General features: G+C 39.4%; 2 protein-coding genes across 2 annotated transcripts; one reads left to right on the top strand and one right to left on the bottom strand.

Moving 5' to 3' along the window:
• The first annotated feature begins 293 nt into the window (after window positions 1-293).
• Window positions 294-8,034, top strand: GEMIN2 (gem nuclear organelle associated protein 2). Its single transcript, XM_084287211.1, has 10 exons — window positions 294-437; window positions 790-874; window positions 2,097-2,186; window positions 3,796-3,855; window positions 4,029-4,139; window positions 4,732-4,776; window positions 5,511-5,579; window positions 6,890-7,000; window positions 7,206-7,264; window positions 7,593-8,034. Exons 1-10 carry the CDS (start codon window positions 316-318, stop codon window positions 7,630-7,632), a joined length of 792 nt encoding a protein of 263 aa, XP_084143337.1. The 5' UTR covers window positions 294-315; the 3' UTR covers window positions 7,633-8,034.
• A 262-nt stretch (window positions 8,035-8,296) lies between these two features.
• On the bottom strand, window positions 8,297-13,641 carry TRAPPC6B (trafficking protein particle complex subunit 6B). The gene is made up of 7 exons (XM_084287436.1): window positions 13,449-13,641; window positions 13,295-13,362; window positions 12,256-12,373; window positions 11,528-11,611; window positions 10,953-11,046; window positions 10,336-10,384; window positions 8,297-9,681 (listed from the first exon to the last, which is right to left on the bottom strand). Exons 1-6 carry the CDS (start codon window positions 13,527-13,529, stop codon window positions 10,353-10,355), a joined length of 477 nt encoding a protein of 158 aa, XP_084143562.1. The 5' UTR covers window positions 13,530-13,641; the 3' UTR covers window positions 8,297-9,681; window positions 10,336-10,352.
• Window positions 13,642-14,325: the final 684 nt, after the last annotated feature.

The following is a 14,325-nucleotide window of genomic DNA, read 5'->3' as shown; positions in this document are numbered from 1 at the left end:
GGGGTTGTTACAGGTTTACAAGGTAGCACAGGAAGATTTGACGGGCAGTGAGCTGGCATTGCTATTTTCTACAGTGCTCTGGGGCTGAATTCCTTCCGTGTGCTGCCGGGGCCGCGCAAGCCGGGGTCTCCTCAGCGAGCAGCCCCGAGGGGTCGAGCGGCTCCTAAGGGCCGGCCCCGGCCCCATGCCGCCGGCTCCGGTCAGGCCGAGGCCCCGCCGCCGCTCCGCCTCCCTGAGGGCGCAGGGCCGCGGCTCTCTCGCGAGAGCGGCCGCTGAGGAGGAGCCGAGCGGAGCCGAGCGCGGGCGGCCGCAGCCATGGAGTCGGCGGTGGAGGAGCTGATGCCGCGGCTGCTGCCCGTGGGCGACTGCGACCTGCCCGAGGACTTCGACCCCAGCGTGCCGCCCAGGACCCCGCAGGAGTACCTGCGGCGGGTGCAGTGAGTGGCGGCGCCTCGGGGGGCGGCGGGGCTGGGCGGCTGTGGCAGCCGGGGGGGCTGCAGCCGGCGGTGCTCGGCTGGCCACAGGCAGACAAGTGCCGCTGCCTGGCCGCTGGCATCCCAAAACCTCCCCGTGGGATGCGCGGTCCCGCTTCGGGGCGGCTGAGGAGTAAGCAGGCTTCAAGGACGCTAGTGCTGTCGCGTGTACAGCCAGTAGTAGTTCGTTTGTTGTTTTTTTTTTTTTTTCCGCAAACTTCAAGATTTGTGCAGGTGCCATATCTCGGGGATATTCAGTATCTAACCACCTGTTGCAATGACGGAAAAAATGCAGCACTACAATTTGATTTTGTAGGATTGAAGCGGCTCGGTGCCCAGATGTGGTCGTGGCACAAATAGACCCCAAAAAACTGAGAAAGAAGCAGACGGTGAACATTTCAGTAAGTCTGGGCTCTTCTACACCTTTTGCTTTGTTTTAAGGAACAAGTAGAGGGAATTTGTTAATATTATATGTGTGTATTAATTTGCGGGAATTGTTGGCATAAGTAAACCAATAGCATTGCTAGATTTTTAAAACACCCACAGAATGAAATTGAATGAAATTGAATTTCTGGGTTTGAAGTTGATTGAAGTTGAACCTGTTGAATTCCTGGATGTCAACAGTCTGTGTAACTGATTTTAAACTGGTAATATCCATCCATACCACTTGATGCACAGCAGACATTTACAGCCTGAAGAAATCAGATATTGCATTACATTTTACAAAAACTTTATCATACAATCAGCATAAGGTTTGGAAGAAAGCCTGTATTTGAATTCTAATATATATCTAGGGTGAGGTAGTAAGGATAGTAAATATACCTAAGATTTACTGAAGTTGAAATTCGAAGTTGAAATTCTAGCACCAATTTTTCCTTTTTAGTAGAATATTTTATTGAGATTTACCATTACAAGTAGATTTCTGTTGTCATGTTGACCTGTTTGTCTTTTTTTAATCTGCTTTCAAATAGTTCGAGTGACCAAGTGTGTCTGTCTTTAATAAAAACTGTGTCATCTGAAATTTAACTATTCAATTGCTCAATAAAAGTTTCTAATACTGGTGTATGACTATGTAACTTGCAACCATTCTCATAATTTTTCTCCTCTCTTTGTAATGGCATTCCTAAAAATTTGTAAAAAGACTTCTTTACATTAATTCTCTTGTGCTAATCTTTAAAGAGGGTGTATCTACTCAGCTGTCAGAGTTAATTTCCTAAAACATATTTTTTCAGTCTTTTGTCTTGCTCAATTTATTATCTGAGCAAGTAGAACTTCTAAGATTTGTAGCATCTACCCAAGATAAGGAAACAGCACCCTTCTTTTTATTTACAGGGAAATTAAGGCAGAACAAGTGCTAAAAAGATGACCTTAAGTAATTCTTTGACAGCACACTTTGAATGCTTGGTTTTCCTTCTTTTGCATATGAAGAGGAGTCAAACAGGATAAATTTTGTCTAGACCAACTGTCAGATCAGTCTTGCATGTTCTCCTGAAATTACCTTTTTTTAAGTGAGTACTTAAATCCTATTTTTATCTGCTGGTAAACTTGACTAATTCTCTTGTTCTTAAGAATTCTTTTTATAAAGCTTTCTTTACACTGTAATTATTGCCAGTGTTTCCTTAGATTTCCGGATGTCAGCCTGCTCCTGAAGGATACTCTCCAACACTCAAGTGGCAGCAGCAGCAAGTAGCCAATTTCTCAGCCGTTCGTCAGGTACAAAATGGTGTGTGTGAGGGAGAGTGGGGGGATGTTTTCAACTTGCACTGTCTAGATAGAGCACGTGTGCTTTTTGGGGAACGACCTTATCTCTTACCTAACACAAATTGTAACATTTCTATACTAAAGGTGTTAGGCAACTGTATTAACTTCTGAAAAAAAATATGAGTATCTACTATGAGACTTTTAAATTTCTGATGAAACTTCTTCCTGAGTGTCATGTTTAAAGATTTAAAAAAAAAAATCTTCAAACACAGCATAAACGTCTGTGTTTAGACTGAATGACATAGAGTAGTTGAGGGAGGACAGAAATCACTGATGTTTTGCAGTTACATTAAAACCTAAGCACTATCAGGAATGTTCTGTAAAACTCAACATCAACTGAATAACAAGTAGATTCTAATGCACTGTGAGATTTGTGTACGTAGAACACACAGTCCGTTTGGGATCCTGTTGGAATTTGGGGGGAAACATTTTGGAGAAATACCGAGTTGGTAAAATGTTATTTGTAAGGTTGTAGTATTAGTGCAGACTTAATCTTTCCTATTGCATTTGTACCTTGCTTTATCCACAGTTCAAACAGGGTGAAATGCAAAAGATAATAACGACATGTAAAGTACATCTTCAGTACTGCTGAAGGAATGTTTATAATGCAGATACTGAATTGCACTGAAGCTGCTGTGGCATTGAGCTTTGTATGAGCTCATTTACCATTTTTTTCAGGGAGGTAAACCAGTGAAGGTGGAGATGTGTGCTACTGCATCTATATTGCAAACACTAACTGAACTAACTCCTATTTCTACAAGGTGTTACGTTACATACTGTGTATTAGGCACAATCTTAGAGTTTAGCAGAGCTAAAGAAATGGACATCTAAAGACGCATTCATGCTACGGATTTTTTTTTATACACAAGTTGTCCTCTCACCTGTACCAAAATTAGGATGAAATATGAGACTATCCTAGAAAATACTTAAGAGAAAAGGGCATCAAAAGTCACTTGTCACATAATGCATCAGGTGTTGTTACTTACAGCATTTTTAGAGGTCGTTTTTACTGCTAGAGTGAAAGTTGGGTTGGGTAAAAATATTTCCAGTATCAAAAGTTTGCTCTGCAATACAGAAAACCATCAAGCAGGCCAATTTCTACGTTCTAAATTGTTTTACATGGCATCCCTGTCAGAGGAAATATACAAGGAAAGTGTGTTTGCAATTCTGTAGGCATCAGATACAGAGCACTGTTTGAAACAGGCTATTGGCTTTGTTTGCTCTTTGACTAATCCAGTGTTGTTTTTTTTTTCTTTTGGTAATAACAAGCATAAGAAAAATCTGTAAGACTAGTAGAGCTTACTACTTCAATTTAAAGCTTTATGCAGCAGTCTTAAAAAAATCCTTCAACTTTAACATTACTTCAAAAAAGCCTGTACAAGTAACAATTACATTTATATTAAGAAGATTGAGGAATATTTACCCAGTACTGCCTTTAATGATGTATAGAACACCATAAAAATACTTCTTTATGAAGATTAAGAACAATGAAGAGCAATTATGGCTAGGAGATAGTAACTGTAAAGTTAAACTGTGATTTGGCTTTGTTTTAATTACTCAGAGCCTGAACAAGCACAGAAGTCACTGGCGGTCACAACATTTGGACAGCAATGTTAATATGGTGAGTAGAATTCATAACAGTTCTGTGTTTTTTCTAGTCATTAAATTTAATTGTGTTTGGTTAATCTTGCTGTACTGTTTAATGCAACAGCTTGTGAATATTACCATGTTAGTTCTTCAGTGTCTTCAAGACAACAATATTTCACAGTTTTAATTTATTTTTATTTACTTCAGCCAAAATTAGAAGATGAAGAAGGATGGAAGAAGTTTTGCCTGGGTGAAAGAGTCTACTCAGAAATAGAGTCACGATCTGATAATGAAAATCTAGGAATTGATTACATGAAGGTGAGTATAGGAGTTCCATCTAATTTTCAGCTGCTACTTTCACAAATAACTACCAGGAACAATGCTACTGCTTACTACCAATTTGTGCTAAGTAAAAGGCAGACCATCCTGCGAGCCCAGTTAAGACCCATTTTTCTTCCCTTTTAAGTGGAAGCAGAGTGAAGCAGAGAACAAGTCTATGCCTTCAGTCAAGAAGTAGGAAGAGTTCCCTCATTTGTTCCTAGCTAAAACACACTTCCTAGCTAACTGACATGAATGGAAAGCTTTTTCCACAGTCTGCTTTAGTGTTTTGTGAATGTGGTTTCTGTGCTTGTATGTGCTACTCTATGCCCTTCACTGCATCTTTGTTTAAAAAAAAAAAAAAAAAAAAAAAAAAGCTTTACAAATAACAGCAAAAGCAGTGTTTTGATATCAAATTTGATTGGACCTTATCTTAAACTCGCTTGAATATTTTTTCCATAAGTATCAAAGCTCAGAATAGAATTCAAAATCTTTACAAATGTCTGAATGTCACATTAAAATGCCATTTTTAATTTAGAACTAAAATGCAGAAACATTCTTATAAATACTTTCCAACCTGACTTTTTTTCAGGTGGGCTTTCCTCCTTTGCTGAGTATTGTAAGCAGAATGAATCAGGTAAGCCTACCTCTTACAATAGCATAGTGGCCTAAGTTATTACTTCCCATGTTCCCTCTGCTGCATAAATCTTACCTATTTTTTTCAGTGTTAGAGGAAGTAATTGTTTATTATAACTGCTATTCAATGTACACTTACAAGGAAAACACTTGATCTCACCTTTAACCACAAACACTTACAACCATTCATGGTACATGTTCACTAGTAAAATTGTATTCTCTTGCTGTAATTGCTCTATAGAGCATTTTAGTGTTTGAACTGCTGTTGAATACCCCTTTAGGGGCTTACAGTATTTTAAGATTTCTCCTTTAGTGTTTTAAGTGCAGTTCTTCATGCTGATTGTCAACTCTAACATAGATTGCAAGACTAGAAGAAACACATTTACTCTGTTGCTCGCTAGTCACCCTTACAGAGAAACAGTCTGTCTTTTTTTCTAATTTGTAGTTATTTATCCATAACTTTTTATTAACACAGAAAATTGCTTTATATAAAGGTCTTTATTTTTCAGAAAGCTTTTTTCAGGAACTGCTGCTATAACACTTGCTTCACCCTTACGTCTAATTTCAACCTGAACTAAATACCATATAGAATTACATTTAAGTGGAAATGTGTAATGTCCATATTTAAAGACAAAAATCATGGTTGTTTTTATATAGTATAATACATTGGGTAGAAGGATAGCAAAACAAAACTTTGCAGGTATTAGATTGTCTCTTTCTGTTCCTCTTTTGAAGGCAACAGTAACCGGTGTCTTAGAATACCTGATAATCTGGTTTGGAGAGAAAAAATTTACTCCTGAACTGGTAACTATTTAATTTATTCTAACTACTTGCATATGATTGCTTTAAACAAGGGATAAATTGTGCATTGTTTTCCCTGAAGTTATTTTATTTTCTAATGAGATCTCTAGATGGATGTACTGTATTCAGTTGCTTTCAAAACTCACTTGATTAGATACTAGGTTTAACATTCACACAACTTTTTGGAAGGCTAATTCAAAACACAACAGATTCGGATGTTTTAGGTATTGCTAAAACCCCTCCATTTCATTTGTTTTCCACACTAACCTAATCTTCAAGGTCAGAGGAGTATTAGTGCTGTGGAGAAAAGAGGGCCGGACTCTAGCAGCTTTGAGTCTGACCAATTTAAGTTGTCAGTGTGCTGCACGCTGTATTTGCCAACATCTCCATTTTACAGTTGGGAGATGCATGGTAGTCTGCAGTAAGAGATGCATTTAGTCTTCCCATGCGCAGCACAGACCAGAAAGCTTATCTGTGTTAGCATGGAAACATCTAAAACATCACGGAAAAATCTAAAATCTAATTTAAAAAAGAAAAAAAAAAAAAAAAAAGAATGATGGGGTACAGTACCATGTAGTTGGCCAAAACTAGATTAACTAGCTGTGTAATGTCATCTTACCTACCAAAGACCTTGGTAGGTGCATCTCATTCAGTACCACAAAGTAAATGAGTAATAAAAAATTACTTTGATAATACTAAACACAGTTTCACTATTTTTGAGTTACTTAAAAGCTTTTCATGTTCTGTCTTTGATTCTTAGTTTATTCTCATAATGAGAGCCACTAGACACTAGAATTAGTTTGAGAAGTTAGACCAACAGAATTTAGGTTTGTAGGGATGTGGTAAAATTCAGTCAAGTATAAACAAAGAATTCATTTTCACAGTGGTATAAATCTTAAGTCTGACCTAACAGCATTAATACCGTAAAGATCTGGCTTTATATGTTCACTCTTCAGGAATATTTTTCTATAGTTTGTGAAGTTAAAAATTAATAGCTATGTAATAATCTTTAGATGTTACTAAATGCTTCCTTCAGATTAATAGTCGAAGCTGTATTAATTTATATCTTACTCCAGAAAAATAGAAGGAAATCCAGGACTGCTGTTCACAAGAAGCTTATCTATAGCCATGAGATGCTACTCTGCAGTCTCTAATTTGGCTTTCAAACTCTTCAGTTCTGGCAACATTTAAAGGAATCTTCAGATTCAGGTTTTTGAGACCTACGCTCCAGACCTGCTACGTATAACAAATTTCCTTGTGTAGAACTTAAGAAAATACCTGTAATTAAAATACTCTTATTTAAATTCATACAGGGTAGGTGGTTTTATGCATTGTTGGCATGCCTTGAAAAGCCTTTGCTACCTGAAGCTCACTCCCTTATTCGACAGCTGGCAAGACGGTGCTCAGAAGTCAGAGTACTAGAGGTAAGATTTAATATTGTGCAGAGGACTGTTTCAACTTAGCAAACTATTAAGAAAACGATTTTTCAAGTCTTGGTAAGTAATTTTTCACGTCTGAAACCCGCTTGAGAATGAAGGGATTACTACAAGCACATAACACAGCGGATAACTGTTTTTCTATTGGACATGGTTATCAGCAGAACTGTTTTGGTATTTGTTTCTCTTTCAGGAGAACAAGAATGAAGAGCAAGTATCTGCTCTGAACTTGATAATCTGCTTAGTTAGCAGGTAATGCAAGTTACAGATCTAAAATGTATGTCCAGAATGAATGTGTGATTACCCTTTTCCTAACCCAGATTCCTTTAAAGTGGAAGTCGATCCAAGTTCTCTGGGTGTATGTAGCAAATATACTCAGCTAAAAGGACTTAGGCTAAACCTCAGGGTAAAATGAAGCTGAGTGAAACGGTCAATTTCCTTGGATGAGCTCCCTGAACCATGAAGCTATAAATATGACAGGAAAAATAAGATCTAGAAAGCAAGCGGTCTAACAACTCAAAGCAAAGTAAGGAGTAAGTTGCATTAGAGGTTCTCACCATATTCCATTTCTCTCCACTAGGTATTTTGATCAACGTGATTTAGCTGATGAACCCTCCTAGACTGTTTTTGGAATACCAACTATTTTGTGTTGCTGTGGTATAAAGAGCGTTACCAGACATTGTGCAGATCAGACCTGAAGTACAATACAAACCCTTCAGAACACCCTCAATGTAACAACATATTTGGCACAGCTAAGAATAACTTAAGCTGATCTTTAGCATGAGATTGTTAGTATCTCCAGTATCATCATCATAAAATGGTCAGTGAAGTGTTTGTCGTCATCTCTCAAGCTACTGTCTCAGTAAACTACATTCTCCATTAGAATTTTCTACCATCTGAGTGTTCCTGTGGACACTGCCTTAGATAAAGACTTCTAAGTTTAAAAAAAAAAAAAAAAGATGTTACATTACAGATGAATGTTCTTTATCTAACACACACCCCTTGAGGGCTTTTTTAATAAAACTGAAGCATATTTTAAGTGTTCTTAAATATTGTGGCTGTTCTCATTCTTCATAGTATTTAAAAACTGCCTTAGTATAAAAGCCTACACAACTAGGACTAAATGTGATTTTTCAGGCATCAATTCCTGAGCTTAAGTTCTGCTAAGCAGTTCAACTATAGCCAGTGACTTATTGAAACAATTATTTTAGTAAAATATAAAAGACTTCTTGAGTAATAATACTTATTACTTCTTAGTAAACAGCTACAGAAACCTGGGAAAACAGCACAGTTGTATTCAATGCTCTTTAATAGAAGCATTTATTAAACAGAAGGAACAAATTTATTTTCTGTCTAGTATCTTGACAAACATATTAGCTCATCATTTTGACTTGACTTCATATGTACTTAACATGGAGTGATTTGCCAATATCAGCATCTGCTTCTGGTAAAATCCAAGGTAAAAGAACTCTGAATTCTGCTGGTAACAGCAGACACTATACAGTATTGAATTTCACAATATACAGGAAGCAGATGTCAGTTAAGTCCCTGACTATTTAAAAAAGACAGATCATTAAGCACAACATGTTATTGATAACCCTTTAATGCATCTTGAAATTATTGGTATTGTTCACAGTAATCTCAACTATCAAGTGAAAAATTAAAGTGCATTAATAGCAACTATAGGAGTTTTAATTCTGGAGAAGCAAATTACAAAATGATTCTGTGTGTTGATACTGAATATCTACCATGTTGCATAGGCCTAAAATGGGCCTTTGAAGTGTCCATCTATTAGGCACAGTGCAAGTTAGTCCCTTTAGTAATAGTTGTAGCATGTTAAAAGCAGGGTGAGTTGGCAACTGAAGAACCCATTAAATGCACTCAGCAAGAATTAGCTAATTCTCAAGCCTTATAATTTCAAACAAATCTGAATGTGGACAACATTCAGGTGGACAACAACCACAGCCTTCCTGTAAACTACCCCTATAAGAGCCCAGTATTTTCAGTCACACGGCTGATCCCTGGTTACTCTTATCTTTGCTAGGTCTATAAACAGTGGGACAGATTGAGTTTGCCTTCAGATGTTTCCGAACTGTTAAATTTTTAAGTTATAACTATCCTGAACTAGCATTCACAGTACATGAAAAGATCAGAACTTGGTCACATATTAAGCTCAAGTATAATAAGCCCCTGATTATCATGTTTATAATATACAGCTTGTAACAGCTATCTGGAAAAAGCTCAATCCATTATAAACTTCAGACCTCCCTTAGAGATTAAGGAAGAACAGCTTCCACTGTTCCTGCCCAACCATGCAATTGGACAACATACACTTATTCCACCACAGAAGGTAGTTAAAACAGACAAAAGTTTTGTTCAAATATATTATTTTGTAACTATCTTGTTAGTTACTGGTCTCAAAGCAGAAACTGATTCAGTATCATGAGGCATTCTCACATTTCTGAAAAGTCTTACAGCAAAATTCATTAAAAAGTTTAAACAATATGTTTTCATGCTTACCTACAGCAAGATATGTATTGTTATACAAATCTTGTAACAAGTAGTATCTAGCAAACCCCAATATCCTCAAGAGTCTTGGTGATGTCTTTATAGCTTCTTGCAGGCCTAATCATCTTCCTGTACACACTCATTACAGAAGTGAGTTGTAGCTAGCAATTAAAAACAATTATGTTAATATTGAATTTATGCACAACAGGCTAAAACAAATTGCCATCTTTGCTGAGTCGTAGATGACCTTGTCTGTAAAATTCTGATGCAAAAAAACAGATTTTTAGGTAGGGGGGATATGCTGTTATTTTTGTTGAAATAAGGGTTCTTTCCTACTGCCCTATGTAAGTCCTATAAAAGAACTAATCCTCCATTGAGCACCATTAATGAAGGCTGTAGCAATAATTGCTTCCTCGGAATAATAATAAAAAAGCAATCACTGCCTCACAGTTAGGAGTGCATATGCAAAGGCAGCAGTTTGACATTCATGTAAGGTGACACAAAACACAGTTTCTTTTTCCAATTGAGTCTTGATTGTTTTCCTTACTCAGTTCTTAAAAAGTGCCCATGGTCTGTTCTGGTACCAGAAATCTTTTGTTGAAAACTTTTGAGTAGACAGTTTTTACCCAAATAGACATTAATACCTTGGTATAGAATCGATTTCATACCAAGATACGAGGATAGCATTAAATTATTTTGATGAACATTTATTATATACTTGGGAATTCTCCTGCACATTGCTATAATTTACAAGCTACGTACAAAGCTGAACCAAGATACCAAAACCACAGACAAAGGATTTTTAAGGTAGATACCCAGATTTGAATGTGTCCTACATCTTCTGTATCATCACCTGGAATTTACCTGCAAAGAAAAAGCCAAGTTGGATCAAAGTATCAACATTAGATTTATTTTTCCAAGTGATTAATACCTTATAACAATTTTGTTAAAAAAAATACTACAGAACATCTAATTCTTACAGCTAAGTTGTGAAATATCTAGCCATGATTTAAATTTAACATTTAAAATCAGCTCTTATTGAACAATTTTTTTTAAGTTGTTGCATGTCCCACACTACAGCAGTTTTGTCAGCTAAGTTCGTATTTTTTTTGCTAAGCCTATAGAAATTTTCAAATCCATCTTAATCAGCTTGTGTAGTCACAACAGATTTCAGTTACTACCTTTCTTAATGATTTCTGTAAATAAAAAGCACATATCTAGTTGTTTTTATCTTCAATTACTCCAATAGCCTCCAGTACCCTTACGTATCTGATGCTTCCAAATGCAAACATAACTTTTAAATTTGGTTTTCCACTTAATGTCATGGAGGTTCACCATCCATCAGTATTATCATAACAGTAAAGCACAGTCATCAAGTCAGTAAGGAAAGTTACCAAGTGAGCTAATAACCTGAATACTGAGAACTACTTACATGCAGGCATTGATGAAACTTCAGCTGTTACAATACTTTTTATTCCCAAATTCGATAGGCCGCCTCTGATTAGTCCACAGGTAAATGCTAAAAACTAAATAAAAAGTCACATTTTAAAGAAGTTTGAAGGGTGAAGCTTGTTGCAAAAGGTTGGAACTAAGTAATGATTAACTGAAGATTTAACATTTTGACATATAAAATTATGGAGGTTTTGCTATCCTCTATCAGTGCATTGTGACAGTGGCAGAAGTTTCTCCCTAACTGCATGCAAAATACAAACACCAGTTCACTGACTTTCCACTTGCAGTCAAGCCAGCTCCCACCATCAAGTAACTCAAATATGAAAACAGCAAGTTTCAAAATCGCTATTACTGTTTCTTGAACCATAGATCAAAAACACTGTTCTGAAACAAGGTGCATTTCTAAAATTAACACAGTTTTTGAAGATTTTTGAAGACTTAATTTCAGCCTCCCTTTTGGAGAGTTTGTATCCATCCAACTACAAAATTTCAAGCTAATAAATCAAGATTATTCAAATTAAACTCATAGATCCTAAGGATAAAAATAAAGGGTACCTTTGGTGCGTGTTCTAAATACTGCTTTCCTGCAGACATTTGTGTCAGGAGTCGAAATTTATTATCCTGAAGGACATAAATACCCTGTTTAAAAAAAAAAAAAAAAAAAAGTTTTTAGTAGAATATCCAGTAACATGTAGTCTGCATTTTACCAATCAACATCACCAACAAGCAAACCTTGGGAAGTTTTTCAGCTGTTTTGTATACAGTTATATTCAGCATATTCAGCAGTGTATAACTAAGTATCTTAACCACTGAAAAATGAAAATATTCTTCAAAATAAAAATGACTTAAAGGTGGCCATTTAAATGCATTTAAATGCAATCCATCCTATTTAAATGCATGTTAAGGCAGCAATATCATTTTCCCACACTGGTTTTCTACTGAAGTGTATTGGGAGATGCATGAAAAAGTTCCTGTATGTGTTAATTAACTGTAAGCATTACTGTCCTGTCAGTTTCTAACTCCACAACAGTACATATGAAATTGACAGCATTTAGTCTTTTCAAACAGTGGCAATAACTAAATCATAAGCAATTATTAAATTGTATTCTCCAACTATACACCAACATGAACCTTAACAAATGCTTTTTAAAAATATATAAATAAAGAACATTTGGGGTTTCTTATAAGGTAATTAGTTTTAGAGCAAGACAAACACAAAATGCCGTAGTAACTCAAAACAGTCTTACTGATTTTGTCACTGAAATATTCTATATCACTCGTACCTGATGATTGGTCCTGAGGTTATCTATTTGTTTTTTGAATACAGTTGTCCAAAAATCTTTGCAAATGAACTTCATAATATCTAATTCATCTTTGAATCTGGCAGTATCTTTTGTAAACCTAAGAGAGAAGCGAGAAACATATCAGTAATGAAGGTACACCCAACAACTTGACAGTGTCATTCTAGCATTGCTCAGCTTTCATCATGTATAATAACTTAAGAGTAACAAGGTGTTATCTTAATATCTGAAGCAATACAACAGAAAAGATGTGTTTGAATTACACGATCATTAAAGACAGCTGAAGTGCAGAAAGACGGAGAACACTTCATAATGTTTATCTTCAACTAACTACCGAAACACACAGCTCACACCTCCACTACTGTGTGGAAGGGCTCCTTCAATACCAAAAGAAGCACTAAAACATAGGAACAAACATGTAAAACTTGTTCCAGTTTCCTAAAAAGCAACCTCTTTCCCTTGTTCATTTCAGAATTCTCCCCCTGCATCCTCCTTGAGGATCTTCATGTGGCACTAAAGCTTCACTTTAGTCAAGGAAAACATGACTTCATGAGCTCAGGATCCTCTACACAACCCCTGACCAAGGGCACTGAAGTGAGGTGTGCAGCAAGTCACTGTGCACCCTGAAAGGGCCCAGGGAGGTGAGGAGGTTGTCACAAAGCTCCAAGGACCGAGTGCTTTAGGAAAAGAAAATCCTGGAGTAGCCATTCATGAAATTATGTTTAAAAGAGAGAAAATCATGAAAAAATCCTACCAGAAGTAGGAAACGCCGAATAACTAGGCCTACAAAGAAAAAGTGCACTTATAAAGGATTATAAATAACCGTGAGCCCTGTGTGATTGCTTTCATGACAGAAACACATAAAAAAACGTGGTGTACGGGCAGGGGCGCCAGCAGGAGCGAGGTGTCAGGAGGCGCACAGCGCCAGCCCAACCCTCGCTGTGTCGCAGGGAGCGGGCAGCTCCTGGCCCCTGCAGGCTGAGGGGGAACAGGGCAGAAAGCAGGCGGGGGCCTCGCTCACCTCTCGATCAGCCCCTGCCCGACGCGGAAGCCCATGCTCTCCAGCTTGGTGGTGCAGCGCCCGTTCTCCTGCAAGACACAAGGCGTCAGCCCCGCGCTCCCCGCCGCCGCCCGCCGCCGGCCGGTCCCTTCAGGCGGTCCCCGTCCCCGCTCACCCCTTCGCCCTGCTCGGCGGCGCGGTACAGCCCCGCCACCATCTCGCTGTGCAGCAGCAGGAACAGCGTCTCGTCCGCCATCTCCGCTCCCCCCTCACACGCACCCGGCGCCACGGCAACGGCTCCGCCGCCGCCGCCGCCGCTGCCGGGCCCCTCCGAGCCGAGCCGCGCCGCCCTGCCCTGCCCTTTCCGGCTGCCGCCCGGCCTCCCCAGCGCCGCCCCGCGGCCGGACCGGACCCAAGCGGAGCCGATCGCCCGCCGCCGGCACCGCCTCAGGGCACGGGGCTGGGAGGGGGCAGCGAGCGGGGCGCGGAGCCCCGGGGGGAACCCGCTGCTGAGGGGGGTCAGGAGTCAGAGAGAGACGGAGACCGCTTTTTATTACTAATAAAAATGTACGCTTATGGTTTTTATTATTATTTTTGTGCGTGATTTGGGGTGGTTTGCTCAAAAATGGATTCTCGAGGCCCACGGGGCGCTGAGGCCCGCCGCAGGCGCTGAGGCAGGGCCGAGCCGCGGACACGCAGCCCGCACCGCAGCGCCATTGCCAGGGCTTGCGCCCCAGCCCGCCCGCCCTCGCCCTTCAGTAACGCCCGCGCCTATTGGTTCGCCCGGCACGGCGGCCTCTCAAAGGGAGAGGCGATTGGCCCCCGCCACGGGAAAGTGACGTTGTTGCTTCTCGTTAGCCGGGAGCGACGTCGCTCTGGCGGGCCCCGCTCGGTGATTCGTAGAGCTGGCGAGATGAGCCTTCCTCCGATTGGCTCACCGCTCCGTCAATCCGCCTCCGAGCCCTCTGATTGGCGCGTGCGCGCGGCGGGCCTCCCCCGAGGGGCGTTCCCTTTCCCCTTACGCCTTTCTATTGGCTGCGGGCGGACCCTGC

This window comes from Netta rufina, assembly GCF_964035555.1.
Source record: "Netta rufina genome assembly, chromosome: 5".
Taxonomy (NCBI): Eukaryota; Metazoa; Chordata; class Aves; order Anseriformes; family Anatidae; genus Netta; species Netta rufina.
Note: the sequence above shows the minus strand (reverse complement) of the source record. Positions and strands in the feature narration are given on the sequence as shown.

Bases quoted from the DNA above. Each gene is read 5' to 3' on its own strand.
- TRAPPC6B (XM_084287436.1), bottom strand. From the start codon at position 13,529: ATGGCGGACGAGACGCTGTTCCTGCTGCTGCACAGCGAGATGGTGGCG. The intron at 12,374-13,294 runs GTGAGCGAGGCC...CTTCTCTCTTAG, and splicing joins GGGCAGGGGCTGATCGAGAG to GTTTACAAAAGATACTGCCA. The intron at 11,047-11,527 runs GTACCCTTTATT...CTTTTTATTTAG, and splicing joins ATTTAGAACACGCACCAAAG to TTTTTAGCATTTACCTGTGG.
- GEMIN2 (XM_084287211.1), top strand. From the start codon at position 316: ATGGAGTCGGCGGTGGAGGAGCTGATGCCGCGGCTGCTGCCCGTGGGC. The intron at 875-2,096 runs GTAAGTCTGGGC...GTGTTTCCTTAG, and splicing joins AGCAGACGGTGAACATTTCA to ATTTCCGGATGTCAGCCTGC. The intron at 5,580-6,889 runs GTAACTATTTAA...AAATTCATACAG, and splicing joins AAAAATTTACTCCTGAACTG to GGTAGGTGGTTTTATGCATT.